Source organism: Oncorhynchus kisutch, linkage group LG26 (genome assembly GCF_002021735.2).
Source record: "Oncorhynchus kisutch isolate 150728-3 linkage group LG26, Okis_V2, whole genome shotgun sequence".
Lineage (NCBI taxonomy): Eukaryota > Metazoa > Chordata > Actinopteri > Salmoniformes > Salmonidae > Oncorhynchus > Oncorhynchus kisutch.
Genome location: NC_034199.2, coordinates 754966 through 779010, shown reverse-complemented (window position 1 = coordinate 779010; position 24045 = coordinate 754966). Strand labels below are relative to the sequence as shown.

The window sequence follows — 24045 nt, the reverse complement described above, 5'->3', positions numbered from 1 at the left end:
CAATACAAATCAAATATCATGATACGCTACAATACAGACGATACACTACATTGGTACAGTTTAAGTATAGAATTCATTGGTAGTTTATACAGCACAGTATATGTTTGAGAGACTGGTTGGAGAGAGGTTTCTCAACCTTCTATAAATCACTTTACATTTTCTATAAATCAATTTAATCCCCTAATACAACATTGTTTACAAGTGGAGAAAGATGTCAGCAATGCTATGTAATGTAGCCTTTATGGACTGAGTGGCTGTCCCTGGTTTAAACAATACTTAGCTGAAATGTATTAGGCTATAAACATCAAGTACAAACAATAACACAAGAGCATTATCTTTCCCCCAAATATGGCAGATGGCATATACTGTTATTTTATTGTTTAATTGGACTCCCTTCAAGTAATTGTTTTACTAACCTTTGATAGGAATGCATTTCTGAACTTTAAATGTTATTAATCATTAATAGAGACCTGAGGAGTGCCATAGCCGAGGGGCTACACCAGAGGTTAATGGTTATCTGTAGGAGGAAGGCATGTGGTGGGGGCAATTACGCTTGGAATGTACTGAGTGTAGGGAAAACGATCACGTGGCAGGCATTGATAAGGGGAGAGAGCCATGGATTATTGATGAAGGGGGTCGAGGTCAGGTCACATTAACTTCTTATGGCTGGGGGGGGGCAGTATTGAGTAGCTTGGATGAATAAGGTGCCCAGAGTAAACTACCTGCTACTCAGGCCCAGAAGCTACGATATGCATATAATTGGTAGATTTGGATAGAAAACACTCTAAAACTGTTTGAATGATGTCTGTGAGTATAACAGAACTCATATTGCAGGCAAAAACCTGAGAAGAAATCCAACCAGGAAGTGGAACATCTGAAGTTTGTAGGTTTTCAAGTCTTTGCCTATCCAATATACAGTGTCAAATTTGATCCGATTGCACTTCCTAAGGATTCCACTAGATGTCAACAGTCTTTAGAACCTTGTTTCAGGCTTCTATTGTGAAGGGGGAGCGAATAAGAGCTGTTTGAGTCAGGTGTCTGGCAGGGTGCCATGAGCTAAGTCTCGCGCGTGGCCGTGAGCACGAGCTCTGTTCCTTTTCCTTTCTAAAGACAAAGGAATTGTCCGGTTGGAATATTATTGAAGATTTATGATAAAAACATCCTAAAGATTGATTCTATACATCGTTTGGCATGTTTCTACGAACTGTAATGGAACTGTCATCTGAACTAAGTGCCTGCGCCTTGTGAATTTGGATTTGTGAACTAAACGCGCAAACTAAAAGGAGGTATTTGGACATAAATGATGGACTTTTTCGAACAAAGAAACATTTGTGGAACTGGGATTCCTGGGAGTGCATTCCGATGAAGATCATCAAAGGTAAGTGAATATTTATAATGCTATTTCTGACTTCTGTTGACTCCACAACATGGTGGGTATCTGTGATTGTAAATGTAAACTGAGATTTTTGGATATAAATATGAACTTTATCGAACATACATGTGTAACATGAAGTCCTATGAGTGTCATCTGATGAAGATCAAAGGTTAGTGATTCATGTTCTCTATTTCTGATTTTTGTGACCCCCCCTCTTTGGCTGGAAAAATGGCTGTGTTTTTCTGTGACTAGGTGCTGACCTAACATAATCGCATATTATGCTTTCGTCGTAAAGCCTTTTTGAAATCGGACACTGTGGTGGGATTAACAACAAGTTTATCTTTGAAATGGTGTATAATACTTATATGTTTGAGAAATTTCTGTTTGAATTTGGCGCCCTGCACTTTCACTGGCTGTTGTCAAATCGAATTAATGGGATTTCAGCCGTAAGAAGTTAAAGGAGAAAGAAAAGTTTATCACTTAGTTTCCTGCCTAGCAATAAAGATAGTGCTTGTACAGATGTGTAGGAGGAGACTCAGCCTAGGATAAAGGGTTAAAGATCAGCGCTTGTGTGAACAGTGTCTTTGTCTATTGCAGCTGTACTGACCCTAGTGGAAGAATAAACTTGGTTTGAGCTTTCATGGAGTCCGCTGAGAATTAGAACCTAACACCTTTTTCCGTGATGTGTCAAAATACAATTTTCTGTCATATTAGTAGGACTACTAGTCAAGTAAATCCTTGACAATGAAAAGATGAAAGACTGAGCCGAAGTAATGTGCATTTGTAATAAAATACTAAGTAATGATCCTCTGACAATGCAAGCCCCCAAACTAAAGCATTTATTTATTCATGAAGTAGACATGTTCAAGAATGAGTTAAGTTTGGGGAATTTGCACCTGTGAAAAGCTCTGTAGCATTGGGATGAGATGAGCTGTATGAATGTGAATGTAAACACGGAACACAAACCCAGGTTTACCAACCTGAGAGCAGGACGAGATGTCTTTGAATCTCTTTTCCAGCACCACAGTCTTACTGTCTGGACTGATCAGGTTCACCTCGAAGCGTCCGACCTGAAAAACAAGCACACACATTAATGAGGAATCTGACCTTGATACATTGATCAAGTCGGCTTCTTTAGAAGAGTAGAAAGTAGGCTTGGGGGAAATACTGTATACCAGGGTATTCGGGAAAAAGTCAATGGTTTTTCAATACAGTCAAAACTATATTTGAAGTTTCTCAAAAATGAGATTTAGTCCGTCAAGTTCTTGCTAGCTAACAAAATGACACGTGCATCTCTAGCTGTGTATAGCCACTGAAAAACAATGAGGGGAAAAAGTCAGTCACTCATCCACTCCTCCAACGGCATGACATCTCTATGCAGCTCTACGCAGACGACACCATTCTGTATACTTCTGGCCCTTCCTTGGACACCGTACTAATAAACCTCCAAACGAGCTTCAATGCCATACAACACTCCTTCTGTGGCCTCCAACTGCTCTTAAACACTAGTAAAGCCAAATGCATGCTTTTCAACCGTTCGCTGCCCGCACCCACCCGCCCGACTAGCATCACCACCCTGGACGGTTCTGACCTAGAATATGTGGCCAACTATAAATACCTAGGTGTCTGGTTAGGCTGTAAACTTTCCTTCCAGACTCATAGTTTTATTTTTTTATTTTATTTTTATTTTACCTTTATTTAACCAGGTAGGCAAGTTGAGAACAAGTTCTCATTTACAATTGCGACCTGGCCAAGATAAAGCAAAGCAGTTCGACAGATACAACGACACAGAGTTACACATGGAGTAAAACAAACATACAGTCAATTATACAGTATAAACAAGTCTATATACAATGTGAGCAAATGAGGTGAGAAGGGAGGTAAAGTCAAAAAAGGCCATGGTGGCAAAGTAAATACAATATAGCAAGTAAAACACTGGAATGGTAGTTTTGCAATGGAAGAATGTGCAAACTAGAAATAAAAATAATGGGGTGCAAAGGAGCAAAATAAATAAATAAAAATTAAATACAGTTGGGAAAGAGGTAGTTGTTTGGGCTAAATTATAGGTGGGCTATGCACAGGTGCAGTAATCTGTGAGCTGCTCTGACAGTTGGTGCTTAAAGCTATATTAAACATCTCCAATCCAAAATCAAATCGGCTTTCTATTTCACAACAAAGCTTCCTTCACTCACGCCGCCAAACATACCCTCGTAAAACTGACTATCCTACTGATCATCGACTTCGGCGATGTCATCTACAAAATAGCTTCCAATACTCTACTCAGCAAACTGGATGCAGTGCCATCCATTTTGTTACCAAAGCCCCTTATACCACCCACCACTGCGACCTGTATGCTCTAGTCGGCTGGTCCTCACTACATATTCATCGCAAGACCCACTGGCTCCAGGTCATCGATAAGTCTATGCTAGGTAAAGCTCCGCCTCAGCTCACTGGTCACGATAACAACACTCACCCGTAGCACACGTTCGGGCAGGTATATCTCACTGATCATCCCCAAAGCCAACACCTCTTTGGCCACCTTTCCTTCCAGTTCTCTGCTGCCAGTGACTGGAATGAATTTCAAAAATCGCTGAAGCTGGAGACTTAAACAAATATAAACATCAGCTATCTGAGCAGCTAACCGATCGCTGCAGCTGTACATAGTCCATCTGTAAATAGCCCACCCAATCTACCTACCTCATCCCCATAATGATTTTATATACTTTTCTGCTCTTTTGCACACCAGTATCTCTACTTGCACATCATCATCTGCTAATTTATCACTCCAGTGTTAATCTGCTAAATTGTCATTCTTCGCTACTATGGCCAATTTATTGCCTTACCTCCTCATGCCTTTTGCAAACACTGTATATAGAATTTCTTTTTTTTCCTACAGTGTCATTGACTTGTTTATTGTGTTATTGGCTTGTTTATTGTTTCTTCCATGTTACTCCATGTGTAACTCTGTGTTGTCTGTGTCACATTGCCTTAATTTATCTTGGCCAGGTTGCAGTTGTAAATGAGAATTGTTCTCAACTAGCCTACCTGGTTAAATAAAGGTGAGAAAAAAGAAGAAGAAAAAAACATCTTCCTAGCAGCTAGCTAGCTAACATTAGACTCGTGTTTTTAGCTTGCTATATAAATTGATACGCCAACCTATTAGCCATGTTATGACTGACTTGTGATCGTTGCCCTTGCTAGTTTGATTGTATTGACATTCCCAGCCTTAGTTATATGTCAGTTTTTGTCCAGAATATTAAGTAATTGAAACAAACAGTGTATCCCAAATTGAGGCAGCAAACAATGTACGAGTCCGGCTGTGATTTACAACTTGATAGCAATATTTTCTGGACTACCAAGAAATGTATTGGTGAATTATATTAATCATGCATTGATCTGAAGCCATCTATTCTGCCAACAATGCCTTTGTCTAAGTCATGGAATGGTAAGTCAAATATAACCCATTTTTAAAACCTCTTATAAAGTTGGTTTTGTTACATAAACCGTGAATTTGACATTTTTGACTGTTATTATGAATGTCTGTTTCATATCTGCAAAGTAGTTAAAACGCTGTTAGATCCACTTTGAACTTTAGGTCAATGGTTACTTTGTGTGCTAAAAGTGAAATGATTTTTGCAATGGGAAGTAATAGTTTCAATTGGGATATGGTTAATGGTTGTGTTTTTGTATTCTTATGATTGGGACCTACTTACTGGCTTATTATGTCAGAGTTTATGAACTGCTTATCCTTTAACATTATGCTGTGTGCTCCCAAACGGCCTGCCCAGCGAAGGAAATAGACAGAATATCCTGTTTTTTTTAAATGAGTTTTCCTATAGATTTTCAGATAAAACTGAAAATCACACTTTTTTATAGACAAAATACAAAAATGTAATGGTCTTAGTCCACAACAATGCTTAAACCACATCAATCTGATTGGGTGGGCCTTTCAGGGCCTGGCTCCCTATTGGGTGGGCTTTTCAGGGCCTGGCTCCCTATTGGGTGGGCTTTTCAGGGCCTGGCTCCCCATTGGGTGTGCATGTCAGGGCTCCCCAGTGGGTGGGCATGTCAGGGCCTGGCTCCCCAGTGGGTGGGCCTTTCAGGGCCTGGCTACCGATGTCATTCTTCTGTGAGCTGCTCCATGCCAAAACCAGTTGAGAGCTGCACACTCTTGCTGCCTGCAGATGATATTTCGTTGAAACTAGGCCATGTGTGAATATATTTCACATGCTTTGCAATTGCGTAAGCTACTATGTGCATGATTTCTCTATTGTACTACATAATTGGTAAGTCATATACCTCCACCACACTATTTTGATACACATCAGAAGGGATTAAGAAGTGAGTATAAGCAATGCCCACTGAAAAAAAGTGGGTATACGGTTTATACCTGCGTATACCCTCCACTACACCACTGGCTCTTTGTGTTTTACAAAAAGTGCACTCTACAAAATGAGTGTGCTGGCATTACGGCTGCTGTCCTTTCAGAATCACCAACCTGTCGCACACTGAAGGCCTAGAGGTTCACCACTGCGCAAACAGTGTATAGTAGATATATAGGCTGTTAAGGTATTAATGTTTCAAGAAAGGAATGCATATATTTGGCCAGGCCAAGCCATTTTATGCGCTGAGTGAATGGAAGCAATAGTAACCAGTACTATGGGTGGAGCCCAATAGGGGAGCTCTGCTCCTAGTGGTTAACCTGTTGAGTGTAGGAGGCAGTACTTTGATGATCTTTGGATGAAAAACATACCCAAATGAAACGGCCTTTTTCTCAGGCCCAGAATCTATAATATGCATATAATTGTCAGACTAGGATAGAAAACACTCTAAAGTTTCCAAAACTGTCAAAATATTGTCTGTGAGAATAACAGAACTGATATTGCAGGCAAAAACCTGATGAACATCCAACGAGGAAGTGCCTAAGAGAAACAAATCTCCCTGTTCCATTGCATGCCTTCCCTCCATTTAAAGGGATATCAACCATATTTCCCTATGGCTTCCACATGGTGTGAACAGTCGTTAGACATAGTTTCAGGCTTTTATTCTGAAACGATCACATCGTGTCATTGGATGGCTGGGTGCCAGCAGAGTTTTGCATGCGCAACAGCTTGGAGCGGACATTTTCTCTCTCTCTCCAATTGAAAAAGCTACGGTCCGGTTGAAATATTATTGATTATTTATTGTAAAAACAACCTGAGGATTGATTATAAAAAAAGTATGACATGTTTCTACGAACTTTACGGATACTATTTGGAATTTTCGTCTGCCCGTCATGAGCCTGTGGATTTCTGAACAAAACGCGCCACACAAATGGAGGTATTTGGATATAAAATCATCGAACAAAAGTTACATTTATTGTGTAACTGGGAGTCTCGTGAGTGCAAACATCCGAAGATTAAATTAATTGCTTTTCTGACTTTAGTGACCAATCTACTTTGCTGCTAGCTGTTTGTAATGTTTTGTCTGCTAGGGAGATGTCCTAATAAGCGCTTGGATAGCTTTTGCTGTAAAGCTTTTTTGAAATCTATTACACCAGATGGATTAACAACAAGCTAAACTGTGTTTTTCTATATTGCACTTGCGATTTCATGAAAATTAAATATTTTTAGTAATTTAATTTGAATTTGGCAATTCAGCGGATGTTGACAAAAATGATCCCGTTAACGGGGTGGGTGCGCCAAGAAGTTAACCCCACTGCCTAGGCAGCGAATAGCCTGAGAGAAAATGATGCATGCACCTGCAGGCAATAAGAGTACAGCTGTTCCTATATAATGGGACGTGTATTCCTCTATGGCCCAAGCCGCCACTGTCCCTCGACACTGAAGAAGTGGGACAGCCCAGGGTTGAAAGGGGGAGGAAATATTGGTGTGTTCTGTGAGAAACGGGGGCGTTGACACTTTGGTTACACATGTAACCTTGTGGTTGCAGCCCTCCGTGAACACAGCACGGGTCTGAGCTGCACTAACTGAGGCACCTGCCTGAGTTAGTAATTTTTTACCTTTATTTAACTAGGCATCCTCGTCTTCTCCGGAGGCTCCGTCATCATATGACGTCTCAGAACCTGAGGCTAACACAGACATGGCGTCCTCTAGAGGAAGATCTACCCCAAAAAAAGCCCACCGCTGCAAGTGAAGTCACCGATTGAAATGCTATTAGCGCGCACCACTGCTAACTAGCTAGCCATTTTGCATCCGTTACACAGTCGTCCTGTCCCCTTTGCAGAAAAGCATCCCCAAAGAATGATGTTTCCACCTCCATGCATCATGGTTGGGATGGTGTTCTTGGGGTTGTACTCATCCTTCTTCCTTCAAACAAGGCGAGTGGAGTTTAGACCAAAAGGCTCTATTTTTGTCTCATCAGACAACATGACCTTCTCGCATTCCTCCTCTGGATCATCCAGATGGCCATTGGCAAACTTCAGACGGGCCTGATCATGTACTGGCTTGAGCAGGGGGACCTTGCGTGCGCTGCAGTATTTTAATCCATGACGGCGTAGTGTGTTACTAATGGTTTTCTTTGAGACTGTGGTCCCAGCTCTCTTCAGGTCATTGACCAGGTCCTGCCGTGTAGTTCTGAGCTGATCCCTCAAGTTGTTGCCTTCTCACCAAGCTGCTTGCCTCTTGTCCTGTAGCCCATCCCAGCCTTGTGCAGGTCTACAATTTTATCCCTGATGTCCTTACACAGCTCTCTGGTCTTGGCCATTGTGGAGAGGTTGGAATCTGTTTGAGTGTGTGGACAGGTGTATTTTATACAGGTAACAAGTTCAAACAGGTGCAGTTAATACAGGTAATGAGTGGAGAACAGGAGGGCTTCTTAAAGAAAAACTAAGAGGTCTGTGAGAGCCAGAATTCTTACTGGATGGTAGGTGATCAAATACTTATGCCATGCAATAAAATGCAAATGAGTTACTTAAAAATCATACAATGTGATTTTCTGGATTTTTGTTTTAGATTCCGTCTCTCACAGTTGAAGTGTACCTATGATAAAAAATTACAGACCTCTACATGCTTTGTAAGTAGGAAAACCTGCAATATCGGCAGTGTATCAAATACTTGTTCTCCCCACTGTATGTATGTATGTATGTATGTATGTATGTATGTATGTATGTATGTATGTATGTATGTATGTATGTATGTATGTATGTATGTATGTATGTATGTATGTATGTATGTATGTATGTATGTATGTATGTATGTATGTATGTATGTATGTATGTATGTATGTATGTATGTATGTATGTATGTATGTATGTATGTATGTATGTATGTATGTATGTATGTATGTATGTATGTATGTATGTATGTATGTATGTATGTATGTATGTATGTATGTATGTATGTATGTATGTATGTATGTATGTATGTATGTATGTATGTATGTATGTATGTATGTATGTATGTATGTATGTATGTATGTATGTATGTATGTATGTATGTATGTATGTATGTATGTATGTATGTATGTATGTATGTATGTATGTATGTATGTATGTATGTATGTATGTATGTATGTATGTATGTATGTATGTATGTATGTATGTATGTATGTATGTATGTATGTATGTATGTATGTATGTATGTATGTATGTATGTATGTATGTATGTATGTATGTATGTATGTATGTATGTATGTATGTATGTATGTATGTATGTATGTATGTATGTATGTATGTATGTATGTATGTATGTATGTATGTATGTAGTATGTATGTATGTATGTATGTATGTATGTATGTATGTATGTATGTATGTATGTATGTATGTATGTATGTATGTATGTATGTATGTATGTATGTATGTATGTATGTATGTATGTATGTATGTATGTATGTATGTATGTATGTATGTATGTATGTATGTATGTATGTATGTATGTATGTATGTATGTATGTATGTATGTATGTATGTATGTATGTATGTATGTATGTATGTATGTATGTATGTATGTATGTACTTGACAAATATCACAGTCCAGTCAGTCATTCCAGAGGATATCAACTAATGTGTAGTCTTCTAGGACCTAGAAGACTACACATTAGTTGATATCCTCTGGAATGACTGACTGGACTGTGATATTTGTCAAGTACATTGATGCGACAGAGAAATTCCGTTACTTAAAATATTTGCACTCAAAACTTGAAAATAAAACGATAACCCAAAACTTTTACGTAGCTGAAGTTTGAAGAGGGCAAACTACTAGATTTCATGCTCAAGAAATGTGACCACATGATGTGAGGAAGTATTCTTCCAAAGAAACTGCCATTAAGGGAATAAGAAAATAACCTAACTGAAATGTTCAGAAGCATAGAGTGACCAATAAGATGATTTTGCACACTACATTTTTTCCTTTTGTTAGGGAAGCCGTCACAGCCTGGTTAAAGTATTTGAGGATCCATAGCAAAACAGTTGAGACCCAAAATAGCCTATTTCAATTTTGCAATTGATTTGGCGCATTTGGATAACTAAATTTGATTGAAATGTCATGTTGGGGAATAATCAGAATTAGTTGGTAACATAGATAAGATGTTTTATATTCATTATATGCTTGTGAGTTATTTCTCTTCAGAATGTCTATTTTTGGATAATACTGTTGGCCGGTTGCAGTTATCTGTTCTCTGTCCTGGGGTCAGTTACTTGGGCCGCAGAGTGTGGAGGGGTCAAGCTTGTCTTCATATGTAGACATATCTTTTGAATCAATTATCTCTTGGCTCCACAATGTCTGTGTGCCAGTCACTGTGTCTCTGTGATCTTGTCCAGGAGGGGGTATTTGATATATGCCTGTTGATAGGTTTTGTTATGGTCCTGAGAGCGAGAAAATAACATAGTTTAGGAGACAAAGCTGAACGATAATTTATGGCCAATGCTGTCTGGATATGTGTGTCTTTGCTATAAAGGATCTCAGTTGCAATGTGTAAGGACTCAGAGAATTCATTTATAAACACTGAATTGATCTGAGCGTCACAAGGTTGTGATGGAGCTCATATAATTAAAGATGGACTTTATGATTACTCTGACTTGTGTGTGTGGTTTGCTCTCATGATTTGGTAAATACAGGAAATTTCCACGACAGTCATGCTCTGTAACTAGGGTTGTGAGCGTTAAAATTTAAAACCAAATTGGGATCCTTGACAATAAGAGAAATCCCTATACAAAAAACATTCTTCTTTCTTTGTTATTTCCCACCATTTTTTTTTTATAACAGTGCAGTTATCAAAAAAACATTTTATTTCCGATATATTGCCTAAATATATCCGATAGGCTACAAAAGGCCTGGGGAAAGTTGTGTAATTTAAATAAACCAGAGAGGAAGAGGCGAACTTGAGTCTACTTTGGTAAATTTGTGAGGCATGCAAGAAAAGACATTGCGAGATACAGATTACCAAGACATCTGCGCACCACTGTTCTTTCTGCCTGCCCCCCTCTCTCCCTCTCGCTGGCTCGCCTGGGTTGTCGTCATTACGCCAATTCTATTACGAAACATTTCAAAACGAAAGCAAACGGCACCAAACGGAGGGACCTGTCTGAATTTGTCCAATAGAAACTTTTGTTTTAGTTCGGATGAATGACTGTCCTTTCACCAATGACACAAGTGTGTGTTCAGTCTTCGGTCTGTTGTGTGTAGAATATCCTAGCCTATTCATTGATGATACGCCCTGCTTTACTGAAGTTGGGAGACATTGAAAGCCAAGAAATTGCGAGATCCAGCTTTTGATTGCCGATAGATAAGCCTGCCTGGTGGCTGACCTGCCTATACTGTCCCCTCAATGTCCATCCCTGGCAAGCTAGTTATGAAAGACGCAAGGGGTTGTGTTCTCAGAAGTACGGCAACTATGAAGTCTCCTCCTTTCCAAAAAATACTTAATCTTAGGAGTTGATTCCTAGCAGAATCAAATCTTGACCCTCAGAAATGGGAGTCGACACCCTGGAATCGACGTGCAAGGACTCGAGGAATCAATTATTTTAGAGGTGATTCTCCAACACTACGTCATCATCGTTAACAGTTGGAAAAATGGTAGAGAAAGGCAAGCAGGAATGTCATGTACTGTATGGCAATACTTTGAGAAGGTAAACGAGAAGCAAATGCAAACTTTGCGAGGTGGAATTGAGGTACAGTATTGGTATTTAATGTGCAATATGAAAGGGATGCACCATGAGACCTGGCAGCAGCACAGCTATGCATTTTCCTTATCGTTTTAATGGAAAATAAATATGGCAGTTTAACTGTTAAGAAAAAAATATATATTTGTCACAACCCTAACTGTAACACAGTTCCCTCCCTGATAACTTGTGGGCAAATGTTGCAGCACATGTTCCAGTTTGAGTTGTGTTGTTGAGAAAGCTGCCAGACCCAAGGAGACCTCTCTCACTCCCTCCCCCTCTCTCCCTACATGCCATGTCCCATCTTCCTGTGAATCACTGAATGTAGCCAGTTGGTAGTAGAGCTGTATGGTGAGAGCATCAACACCTGAAGTACCTAGCTACCTAAAAGCACAGGCCAACTCAAAGAACACAACAACTTCTCCTGGCCATAGTACTAGGGCTATATACTATCACAACTGTTTGATATTCCTGTACTACAATACTGTATGTTACTACTATATATTACATGGTCCTCCTCCTGAGTGCATATTATTTTACTGGTTTATCCTCAGTGGTTTGGGATGGAAAGGGTGAGAGTTACACTACATGGACAAAAGTATGTAGACACCTTCTCGTCGAACTGACTTTCTGCACTGCTAGTGCTGTTATTGTGAAGTGGAAACGTCTAGGAGCAACAACGGCTCAGCAAGTATCCGCAGCAATGTTCCAACATCTAGTGGAAAGCCTTCCCAGAAGAGTGGAGGCTGTTATAGCAGCAAAGGGGGGAACAACTCCATATTAATGCCAATGATATTGGAATGAGCTGTTCGACGAGCAGGTGTCTACATACTGTTTGCCATGTAGTGTACCTACCCCATACATTTAAAATCATTCTAAGACCTAGTCAAGAGCCCTACTACTGTATCCAAATATAAACCCAGCCTGCACCTGGAAGAGCATGGTGCGGTTTTTGTCGGCGTCTGAGGGCTGGACGTTGTTGGGGGCACTGGCGTGGCGGCGGCGTGCCGGGGCGGCTTTGAGCGCACCCTCTAGGGGCCTCCGCTGCAGACTGCCCGCCAGGCTGCTACAACGCGTCCGGAACTCCTGCTGCTCCTCGAAACCAGAGTCCTCCAGGATGCACTCGGGGAAAGACCCCCGTAGGCTGCCCAGGCTGGGGCTGTTGGACATGATCTTCCCTGGGAGACATAAGAACGAGTCAATACCCTCTAGGCCTTCAAACGCACTCCCCCAAACACACAAACACAGGCTCCCCAGAAATGCCCTTCACTACAGAGAAGACACAAGGACGAGTCATACACTACACATACACTACACTGTTGGTCCAATGCCACATTTCTAATCACAGGTCTCTTGTGAAAAATAATGAGTTGGACTTCAAATCAACACCTGTCCATCACATGTTCCAATTTGCTGCAAAATCTGTGAGACAACATCCTCAACCCCAACTTCATACCATATGCGGAAAATGGGACACGCAATTATGTGTTTTACTACAACTTAGCCTAGAACATCAGTTTTCAACTACAAAAGTGGATTTTAAGGAAAGTTATGCTTTAAGGTCACATTCGTATTTATGTTCATCAATCTAGCATGTTCTGTGTGGTACATTTCAGCAACAAGCTGCCCTCATCAAGAATTGTTTGGACACTTTACTGGGAGAGGTCCTTACCTCCAGAACCTCCTCTGTTAGTGACCTCATCCACCTCTAGCCCCTCAGGGTCCCCGACCCCCTCACTGTGGGTGGTTGAGGAGAGGGGGTCTCCGTCATCCCCCATGATGAACTCTATGGGGGCGCTTTCTGTGGATCCCCGCTGGTCATTCAGGAGGCGCAGGTGCTTGCGCTCCAATTCATGCTGGCGGAACTTGTTGATGCAGTCATCAATGAGGGTGGAGGGAGCCTTCTTGTGCCCGATAGTTACCTTTGATTAATTTATGAATGGATACAATTGATTGATTGATACAATGACTGGTTGATATCATCTAATTGATCTATTACACAAACAATGTCAATTACGCATACAAATACAGTCATAACTGTTTTAGGGAGCTTAGCTCTCACATATGATTAGGACAATTCAGTCATCCCAAACACATACCGACAAAGATACTGTATATGGCTTTGATTCATGTCAAATTATTGATGATAAACACACAGTAAGGTTGAAAATGGATCTGATAGTGGTCCTGTACCTTGCCACAGTAGAGCACTTCAAACTTCTGAGAGTTATAGAAGGCCTCTTCCGTATCCCGCTTGGGCTTGGAGTCTTCCTTTAGGGCCGACTTTGACACCGCACGGATACTACTGATCACTTCTGGTACCTGGAGAGGAGGAGGAGAAAGAAATATGAAGGATATGGAGGGAGAAATGAGAAGAGGGGAGAAAGGGAACAAAGTGTAAATGGTGAAATTACTGAGATATAGATGTAATTATTGCAATAGTTTGTGAGTGGGAAACACACTATCATTCAAAATTGACATGTTGAAATATAATCATTTTAAAAAGCGCTAATTTCCCTAAATCAAATCAAATTGAATTTGTCACATGCGCTGAATACAACAGTGAAGTGCTTACTTACATGCACTAAACCAGCAATGCAGTTCAAGAAATGAATGAAAATATTTACTAAATAAACTAAAGGTAAAAAAATAATAAAAAGTAACAATGAAATAACAATAACGAGGCTATATGCAGTGGGTACCGGTACAGAGTCAATGTGCGGGGGTACATGTTAGTCAAGGTAATTTGTACATGTAGGTAGGGGTAAAGTGACTATGCATAGATAATAAACAGCAAGTAGCAGCAATGTAGTCCACGATCTTGCAAACGTTGTTGTTCTGGCACCACACGGCCACGTCTCTGACCTCCTCCCTATAGGCTGTCTCATTGTCGGTGATCAGGCCTACCACTGTTGTTTCGTCAGTATACTTAATAATGGTGTTGGGAGTCGTGCTTGGCCACGCAGTCGTGGTTGAACAGGGAGTACAGAAGGGGACTGAGCACGCACCCGAGGTACCTCCGTGTTGAGGATCAGCGTGGCATATGTGTTGTTGCCTACCCTTACCGCCTTGGGGCGGCCCATCAGGAAGTCCAGGATCCAGTTGCAGAGGGAGGTGTTTAGTCCCATGGTCCTTAGCATAGTGATGAGCTTTGTGCACACTATGGTGTTGAACACTGAGCTGTGGTCAAGGAGCAGCTCTCTCACACAGGTGTTCCTTTTGTCCAGCTGCGAAGGGGCAGTGTGGAGTGTGATTGAGATTGCGTCATCTGTGGATCTGTTGGGGCGGTATGTAAATTGGAGTGGGTCTAGGGTTTCCGGGATGATGGGGTTGTTGTGAGCCATGACTAGCCTTCCAAAGCACTTCATGGCTACCGACGTAAGTGCTACGGGTCTGTAGTCATTTAGGCAGGTTGCCTTCGTGTTCTTGGGAACAGGGACTATGGTGGTCTGCTTGAAACAGTAAGTATTAAAGACTCAGTCAGGGAGAGGTTGGCAATGTCAGTGAAGATACTTGCCAGTTGGTCCGTGCATGCTCTGAGTACACAACCTAGTAATCCGTCTGGCCCTGCGGCCCTGTGAATGTTGACCTGCTTAAAAGGTCTTGCTCACATCGGCTACGGGGAGCGTGATCACACAGTCATCCGGAACAACTAGTGCTCTCGTGCATGCTTCAGTATTGCTGGCCTTGAAGGTCACTGGGCAACTCGCGGCTGGGTTTCCCTTTGTAGTCCGTAATAGTTTTCAAGCCATGCCACATCCAACCAGCGTCAGAGCCGGTGTTGTAGGATTCAATATTTTTTTGACAGCTTGATGGTTCTTCTGCGGGCATAGTGGGATTTCTTATAAAGAGTCCGGATTATAATTAACAGTTTGTGTTACTACCTTACACAAGCTTGCATTTTCATCTCATACAATTGATTGAAATTACACAATTTTTACCTCAGATTGGCGATGTTAATATAAAAATCTATAGTCATCTAGATGACACTAAATCGATTACTTTAAAACAGATTAATATCTTTGGTTTGGTACCGTTGATTTGATCATACATGCTTGTCCGTTGCAGGACAGTCACTATTTAGACCTAACTGTGGGAGAGATGATTTGTTGAAATTATCCAGTCAAAAAGGTCCCATTTTCTTTTTCGTATTGGCCATAAACACTGTCCCACAAAGAGATGAGTTGATGGCTACTACATGTTCAAATCTATTGAAAGGTATACCCAAGTTCGTTGTGGTTTGAAGGGCAGAAATGGCACATACAATTGAAGTCGGAAGTTTATATACACTTAGGTTGGAGTCAATAAAACTCATTCTTCAACTACTCCACAAATTTCTTGTTAACAAACTTCCTATTTCTCAACAAAGCATCCTTCACTCATGCTGCCAAACATACCCTAGTAAAACTGACCATCCTACCGATCCTTGACTTCAGTGATGTCATTTCTAAAATAGCCTCCAACACTCTTAACAAATTGGATGCAGTCTATCACAGTGCCATCTGTTTTGTCACCAAAGCCCCATATACTACCCACCACTGCGACCTGTATGCTCTGTTGGCTGGCCCTCGCTTCATATCTGTCGCCAAACCCACTGGCTCCAGGTCATCTATAAGTCGTTGCTAGGTAAAGCACCGCCTTATCTCAGCTCACTGGTCACCATAGCAGGCCCACCCGCTGAGCACGAGCTCCAGCAGGTATATTTCACTGGTCACACCCAAAGCCAATTCCTCCTTCGGCAGTCTTTCCTTCCAGTTCTCTGCTGCCAATGACTGGAACGAACTGCAAAAATCACTTAAGCTGGAGACAAATATCTCCCTTCCTAGCTTTAAGCACCAGCTGTCAGAGCAGCTCACAGATCACTGCAGCTGTACATAGCCAATCTGTAAATAGCCAAACCAACTAACTACCTACCTCATCACCATATTGTTATTTTATTATTTTGCGCCCCAGTACTGATAGTTGCACACTCATCTCCTGCACATCTACCAACCCAGTGTTTAATTTGCCATACTATTATAATTTCACCACTATGACCTATTTATTGCCTCACCCACCTTATCCGAAGTCATTTGCACACACTATATATAGACTTTCTCTGTTGTATTATTGACTGTGTTTGTTTATTCCATGTGTAACTCTGTGTTGTTGTTTGTGTCGCACTGCTTTGCTTTATCTTGGCCAGGTCGCAGTTGTAAATGAGAACTTGTTCTCAACTAGCCTACCTGGTTAAATCAATTTTAAAAAATTAATAAATAAAACTATAGTTTTGGCATGTCGGTTAGGACATCTACTTTGTGCATTTTTTTAACCTTTATTCTGCTAGGCAAGTCAGTTAAGAACAAATTCTTATTTTCAATGACGGCCTAGGAACAGTGGGTTAACTGCCTGTTCAGGGGCAGAACGACAGATTTGTACCTTGTCAGCTCGGGGGTTTGAACTTGAAACCTTCCGGTTACTAGTCCAACACTCTAACCACTAGGCTACCCTGCCGCCCCGCGCATGACAAGTAATTTTTCCAACAATTGTTTACAGACAGATTATTTCACTTATAATTATCACAATTCCAGTGGATCAGAAGTTTACATACGCTAAGTTGACTGTGCCTTTAAACAGCTTGGAAAATTCCAGAAAATCATGTCATGGTATTAAAAACTTCTGATAGGCTAATTGACATAATTTTTGTCAATTGGACATGTACCTGTTGATGTATTTCAAGGCCAACCTTCAAACTCAGTGCCTCTTTGCTTGACATCATGGGGAAATCTAAAAAAATCTGCCAAAACCACCACAAGTCTGATTCATCCTTGGGAGCAATTTCCAAACGCCTAAAGGTACCACGTTCATATGTACAAACAATAGTACGCAAGTATAAACACCATGGGAACACACATCCGTCACACCGCTCAGGAAGGAGACGTGTTCTGTCTCCTAGAGATGAACATACTTTGGTGCGAAAAGTGCGCATCAATCCCAGAACAGCAGCAAAGGACCCTGTGAAGATGGAGGAAACAGGTACAAAAGTATCTATATCAACAGTATATATCAAGAGTCCTGTATCGACATAACCTTAAAGGCCGCTCAGCAAGGAAGAAGCCACTGCGCCAAATCCGCCATAAAAAAAAGGCAGACTACGGTTTGCAGCTGCAGATGGGGGCAAAGAATGTACTTTTTTGAGAAATATCCTCTGGTCTGATGAAACAAAAATAGAACTGTTTGGCCATAATGACCATAGTTCTGTTTGGAGGAAAAAGGGGTAGGCTTGCAAGCCGAAGAACACCATCCCAACCATGAAGCACGGGGGTGGCTGCATCATGTTGTGGGGTGCTTTGCTGCAGGAGGGACTGGAGCACTTCACAAAATAGATGGCTTCATGAGGAAGGGGAAAATTATGTGGATATATTGAAGCAACATCTCAAGACATCTGTCAGGAAGTTAAAGCTTGGTCCCAAATGAGTCTTCCAAATGGACAATGACCACAAGCATACTTCCAAGTTGTGGCAAAATGGCTTAAGGACAACAAAGTCAAGGTATTGGAGTGGCCATCATAAAGCCCTGACATCAATCCTATAGAACATTTGTGGGCAGAACTGAAAAAGGGTGTGCAAGCAAAGTGGACTACAAACCTGACTCAGTTACACCAGCTTTATCAGGAGGAATGGGACAAAATTCACCCAACTTATTGTGGGAAGCTTGGAGGCCTACCCAAAACATTTGACCCAAGTTAAACGATTTAAAGGCAATGCTACCAAATACTAATTGAGTGTATGTAAACTTCTGACCCACTGGGAATGTGATGAAAGAAATAAAAGCTGAAATAAATCATTATTTCTACTATTATTCTGACATTTCACATTCTTAAAATAAAGTGGTGATTCTAACTGACCTAAGACAGGGAATTTTTACTCTGATTAAATGCCAGGAATTGTGAAAAACTGAGTAAATGCATTTGGCTACGGTGTTTGTACATTTCTGACTTCAACTGTAACTACAAACCACAACAACAGACCACAACTATTTAACATAACTCCTGACGACCACACAACTACTAATCACAAGTACTGACCACAAACACACACAACTGACCACAACCACAAAACTACAGACCAATAATGCCCGACCACAACTACTGACCACAATCACTAAACTACCGACCACACAACTACTGACCACAAGCAATGACCAATCACACAACTACTGACCACCACTATCAACCAAAACTACTCTCCACAATTGGACCTACTGACCTCAACCACACAACTTCTGACCACAACCACTGAACCAAACTACTGACCACTATCATTGATATGAAAGGAAAGTTTCAAACAACGTGTGAGCAGCATTAGGTGAAAATGGATGAGAAATACTCCTACGAGAGATGGAAAGATACACTAATACATTTATAGATATTCATACCCCTTTACTTACTGCACATTTTGTTGTGTTACAGCCTGAATTCCAAATTAATTCAATTGATATTTTTTCTCACCCATCAACACACAAAACCCCATAATGACAAAGTGTAAACAGTTTGTGTTTTTTTGCAAACGTATAGAAAATTAAATATTGAAATATCTCATTTGCATAAGTATTCACACTACATGTTAGAATCCCGTTTGACAGTGATTACAGCGGTGAGTCTTTCTGGGTAAGTCTCTAAGAGCTTTGCACCCCTGGACTGTACACTATTTATTAAAATTATTCATGTTGTTTGTTGATCGTTGCTAAACAGACTTTTAAGTCTTGCCATATATTTGGAAGCCGATTTAAATCAAAACTATAACTAGGCCACTCAGGAACATCCAATGTGGTCTTGAAGAGTTGTACGCAGTGATGTGCTGTGTTGCCCCAAACATAAGTCTTTGTATTCAGGACATAAAGTACATTTCTTTGCCAAATGTTTAGCAATTTACTATTTGTATTCTGTACAGGTTTCCTACTTTGCACTCTGTCATTTAGTTTCATATTGTGGAGTAACTATAATGTTGTTGATCCATTCTCAGTTTTCTCCTATCACAGCCATAAAACTATTTAACTTCCTCTTTGGCAATGGAGTTAGGAAGGACGCCTGTATCTTTGTAGTGACTGGGTGTATTGATACACCACCCAAAGTGTAATTACTAACTTCACCATGCTCAAAGGGATTTTCCAAGATAATTGTATGTGTGGGGTACATTTAAAAGTACATTTTGTATTTTTATTGAATTTTAAAACATACAACATACTTGCAGTAAAGCCTCTCAACATATACATTACATTCAATCATCTAGCAGACATCCATCCAGAGCGACCCACAGGAGCGACCACGGTCAAGCACCCCGCCCAAGGGCACATCGACAGATCTCTCACCAAGTCAAATTGGAGACCGAACCAGCGATCTCTTGGCCAACAGCCCAAGCTCCCAACCAACCACCAACCATTCAAGATCCCCCCACAGTTCTCCCGAGAGTAGCCCCTCAACCATCCGAGACAAAAACTCCCCCTCCACCCATCTCACCTATAGTGTATTCGGAAACTATTCAGAACCCTTGACTTTTTCAACATTTTGTTACGTTACAGCCTTCTTCTAAAATTATTAAATATATTTTCTCCCTTATCAATCTACACACAATACCCCATAATGACAAAGCAAAAACAGGTTTTTAGAAATGTGTGAATTTACATTTATTTTTAAATGGAAATATAACATTTACATAAGTTCTCAGTCCTTTGTTGAAGCATCTTTGGCAGCAATTACAGCCGAGTCTTCTTACTGTAGGTATGACGCTACAAGCTTGGCATACCTGTATTTGTGGAGTTTCTCCCATTCTTCTCTGCAGATCCTCTCAAGCTCTGTCAGGTTGGATGGGGAGTGTCGCTGCACCGCGATTTTCAGGTATCTCCAGAGATATTCAAATCGGGTTCCGGGCTCTGGTTGGGACACTCAAGGACATTGAGACGTGTCCCAAAGCCACTCCTGCGTTATCTTGGCTATGTCCTTAGGGTCGTTGTCCTGTTTTAAGGTGAACCTCAACCTGCTCAGGACCTCAGACTGGGGTGTTCATCAAGAATCTCTCTGTACTTTACGCCGATTAATTAGGTGATTAATTAGGGCCGATTCAAGTTTTCATAACAATCGGAGATTGGCATTTTTGGAAACCGATTTGGCCGATTTTTTTTACACCTTTATTCAATCTTTATTTAACTAGGCAAGTCAGTTAAGAACACATTCTCGGGGCGCCCAGGCTCTGTCGTAACCGGCCGCGACCGGGAGGTCCATGGAGCGACGCACAATTGGCCTAGCGTCGTCCGGGTTAGGGAGGATTTGGCCGGTAGGGAAATCCTTGTCTCATTGCGCACCAGCGACTCCTGTGGCGGGCCGGGCGCAGTGCGCGCTAACCAAGGTTGCCAGGTGCACGGTGTTTCCTCCGACACATTGGTGGGGCTGGCTTCCAGGTTAGATGGCGCTGTGTTAAGAAGCAGTGCGGCTTGGTTGAGTTGTGTATCGGAGGACGCATGATTTTCAACCTTAGTCTCTCCCGAGCCGCACTTTTAAAATTAAAATAAAAACACCCCCCAATTTTTTTTTTAAAGAACACATTCTTATTTTCTGCCTCGTTCAAGGGCAGAACGACAGATTTTCACCTTGTCAACTCGGGGGATTCAATCTTGCAACCTTACAGTTAACTAGGCCAACGCTCTAACCACCTGCCTCTCATTGCACTCCACGAGGAGCCTGCCTGTTACGCGAATGCAGTAAGCCAAGGTAAGTTGCTAGCTAGCATTAAACTTATCTTTATAAAAAAAACAATCAATCATAATCACTAGGTTGATGATATTACTAGTTTATCTAGTGTGTCCTGCGTTGCATATAATTGATGGGGTGCGTATCGTTGCTCCAATGAGTACCTAACCATGAACATCAATGCCTTTCTTAAAATCAATACACAGAAGTATATATTTTAAAACCTGCATATTTTGCAAAAATAAATCCAGGTTAGCAGGCAATATTAAACTAGGTGAAATTGTGTAACTTCTCTTGCGTTCATTGCACGCAGAGTCAGTGTATATGAAACAGTTTGGGCAGCCTAATTTGCCAGAATTTTACATAATTATGACATAACATTGAAGGTTGTGCAATGAAACAGGAATGGATGCCACCCCTTAGATAAAATACAGAACGGTTCCATATTTCACTGAAAGAATAAACATTTTGTTTGAGATGATAGGTCATTAATATGGTCGAATCCGGAAACTAAGGCTCTATTTCTGTGATTTATTATGTTATAACTAAGACTATGATTTGATAGAGCAGTCTGAGCGGTGGTAAGCAGCAGCAGGCTTGTAAGCATTCATTCAAACAGCCCTTTCATGCATTTTGCGAGTAGGTCTTCGCTGTGCGTCAAGCATTGCGCGGTTTTTGACTTCAAGCCTATCAACTCCCGAGATTAGGCTGGTGTAACCGATGTGAAATGGCTAGCTAGTTAGCCGGGTGCGCGTTAATAGCGTTTCAAACGTCACTCGCTCTGAGACTTGGAGTGGTTGTTCCCCTTGCTCTGCATGGGTAGCGCTGCTTCGAGGGTGGCTGTTGTCGTTGTGTTCCTGTTTCGAGCCCAGGGAGGTGCGAGGAGAGGGACGGAAGCTATACTGTTACACTGGCAATACTAAAGTGCCTAGAAGAACATCCAATAGTCAAAGGTTAATGAAATACATATGGTAGAGAGAGAAATAGTCCTATAATAACTACAACCTAAAACTTCTTACCTGGGAATATTGAAGACTCATGTTAAAAGGAACCACCAGCTTTCATATGTTCTGAGCAAGGAACGTAAACGTAAACTTTCTTACATGGCACATATTGCACTTTTACTTCTCCAACACTTTGTTTTTGCATTATTTAAACCAAATTGCACGTTTCATTATTTATTTGAGGCTAAATTGATTGATGTATTATATTAAGTTAAAAAGTGTTCATTCAGTATTGTTGTAATTGACATTATTAAAAAATTATTATAATAATAATTGATTCAAAGATTAAATAGGTATTGACTTGTTTTGGTCCTCCCATAATCGGTATCGGTATTGAAAAATCATAAATCGGTCGACCTCTACTGGCCACTATACCATCTAGGCCTGATTGTTGGAGTGCTACAGACATGGTTGTCCTTCTGGAAGGTTCTCCCATCTTCACAGAGGACCTCTGGAGCTCTGTCCGAGTGACCATCGGGTTCTTGATCACCTCCCTGACCAAGGCCCTTTTCCCTCGATTGCTCAGTTTGCCCGGGCGGCCAGCACTAAGAGTCTTGGTGGTTCCAAACTTCTTCCATTTAAGAATGGAGGTCTTGGGGATCTTCAATGCTGAAGAAATGTTTGGTAACCTTCCCCAGATCTGTGCCTCGACACAATCCTGTCTCGGAGCTCTATGGACAGTTCCTTCGACCTCATGGCTTGGTTTTTGCTCTGACATGCACTGTCAACTGTGTGACCTTATATAGACAGGTGTGTGCCTTTCCAAATCATGTCCAATCAAAGGAATTTACCACAGGTGCACTTCAATCAAGTTGTAGAAACAAAGATGATCAATGGAAACAGGATGCACCTAAGCTCAATTTCATGTCTCATAGCAAAGGGTCTGAATACTTATGTAATAAGATAGTTTATTTTATTTTTAATACATTTGCATAAATTCTACAAACCCGTTTTTGCTTTGTCATAGGGTAGTGTGTGTAGATTGATGAGGAAAAATGTGTATTTAATACATTTTAGAGTAAGGCTGTAACATAACAAAATTTGGAAAAGTAAAGGGATCTGAAATCTTTCCGAATGCACTGTATGTTTTCAAAACCCATACTGCCTCCAGCTCACATTGTGAATTAATGGGTGACACGCAGATAGATAGCCTGTTGCCAGCACTTGAAATGGTAGGTGAGTTTCAATTACCAGTTGATAAAAAAATTATTAAAAGAGACACACAGGCCAATTGAATTCCACTTAATTATGCAACTTAAGCTATAGCCCAATAAGCATGATGGTCAATTTTATTTACATCGACTGGTATTTCCGTCAATGACTACAAAGCATTATTTTGCAATGGGATTTCTTTTCTCCCGGCCGCCTGGCTCTGGACCGATGCATCAGCTATCTTTCTTCTGGTCTGCCTCCAATAACTCAATCTCCGTCTTCAAAGTTTGAATCTGATCCATGTGCACCTTCATCAGATTAGCAGAATGGTACCGCCCTGAGCCCCCATTGATTAGTGGCCTCTATTAGAACCAATAGATAAATTAACTCATTTAAACTTTAGAACTGCAAGTGACACTCACACAAATGCTGCATACAGAAACACATTTTAAGAATATAGCAAAACTCACACTCCCTATGTGTCCGACTGATGCCCACCGCCATGCCATTGCTATAGAACAAAAACTGAATTTTTGGAAACAGGGCCTTTCTGGTAGTCCCGGGTTGCAAATATTGGAAAGCTGGACTCGAGGACGCATAGCAATGCTATCAGTAATTGCAATCTTGGATAGATAGCTACAATTTTCTCACTGCATTTAAACTTATCCAGTCTTCACACACCGCCACTGT

At 41.1% G+C, this 24045-nt stretch overlaps 1 protein-coding gene across 2 annotated transcripts in view; it reads right to left on the bottom strand.

The window, feature by feature from the left end:
* Positions 1–24045, bottom strand: part of tbc1d4 (TBC1 domain family, member 4) — a 128874-nt gene that overhangs the window by 68781 nt on the left and 36048 nt on the right. For both annotated transcript variants that reach the window (XM_020462295.2, XM_020462296.2), the window contains exons 2-5: positions 13669–13797; positions 13148–13397; positions 12406–12653; positions 2356–2445 (exon numbers count right to left, since the gene is read on the bottom strand). In XM_020462295.2, coding sequence (XP_020317884.1) covers positions 2356–2445; positions 12406–12653; positions 13148–13397; positions 13669–13797 — 717 coding nt within the window. The remainder of the gene's footprint in view (positions 1–2355; positions 2446–12405; positions 12654–13147; positions 13398–13668; positions 13798–24045) is intronic.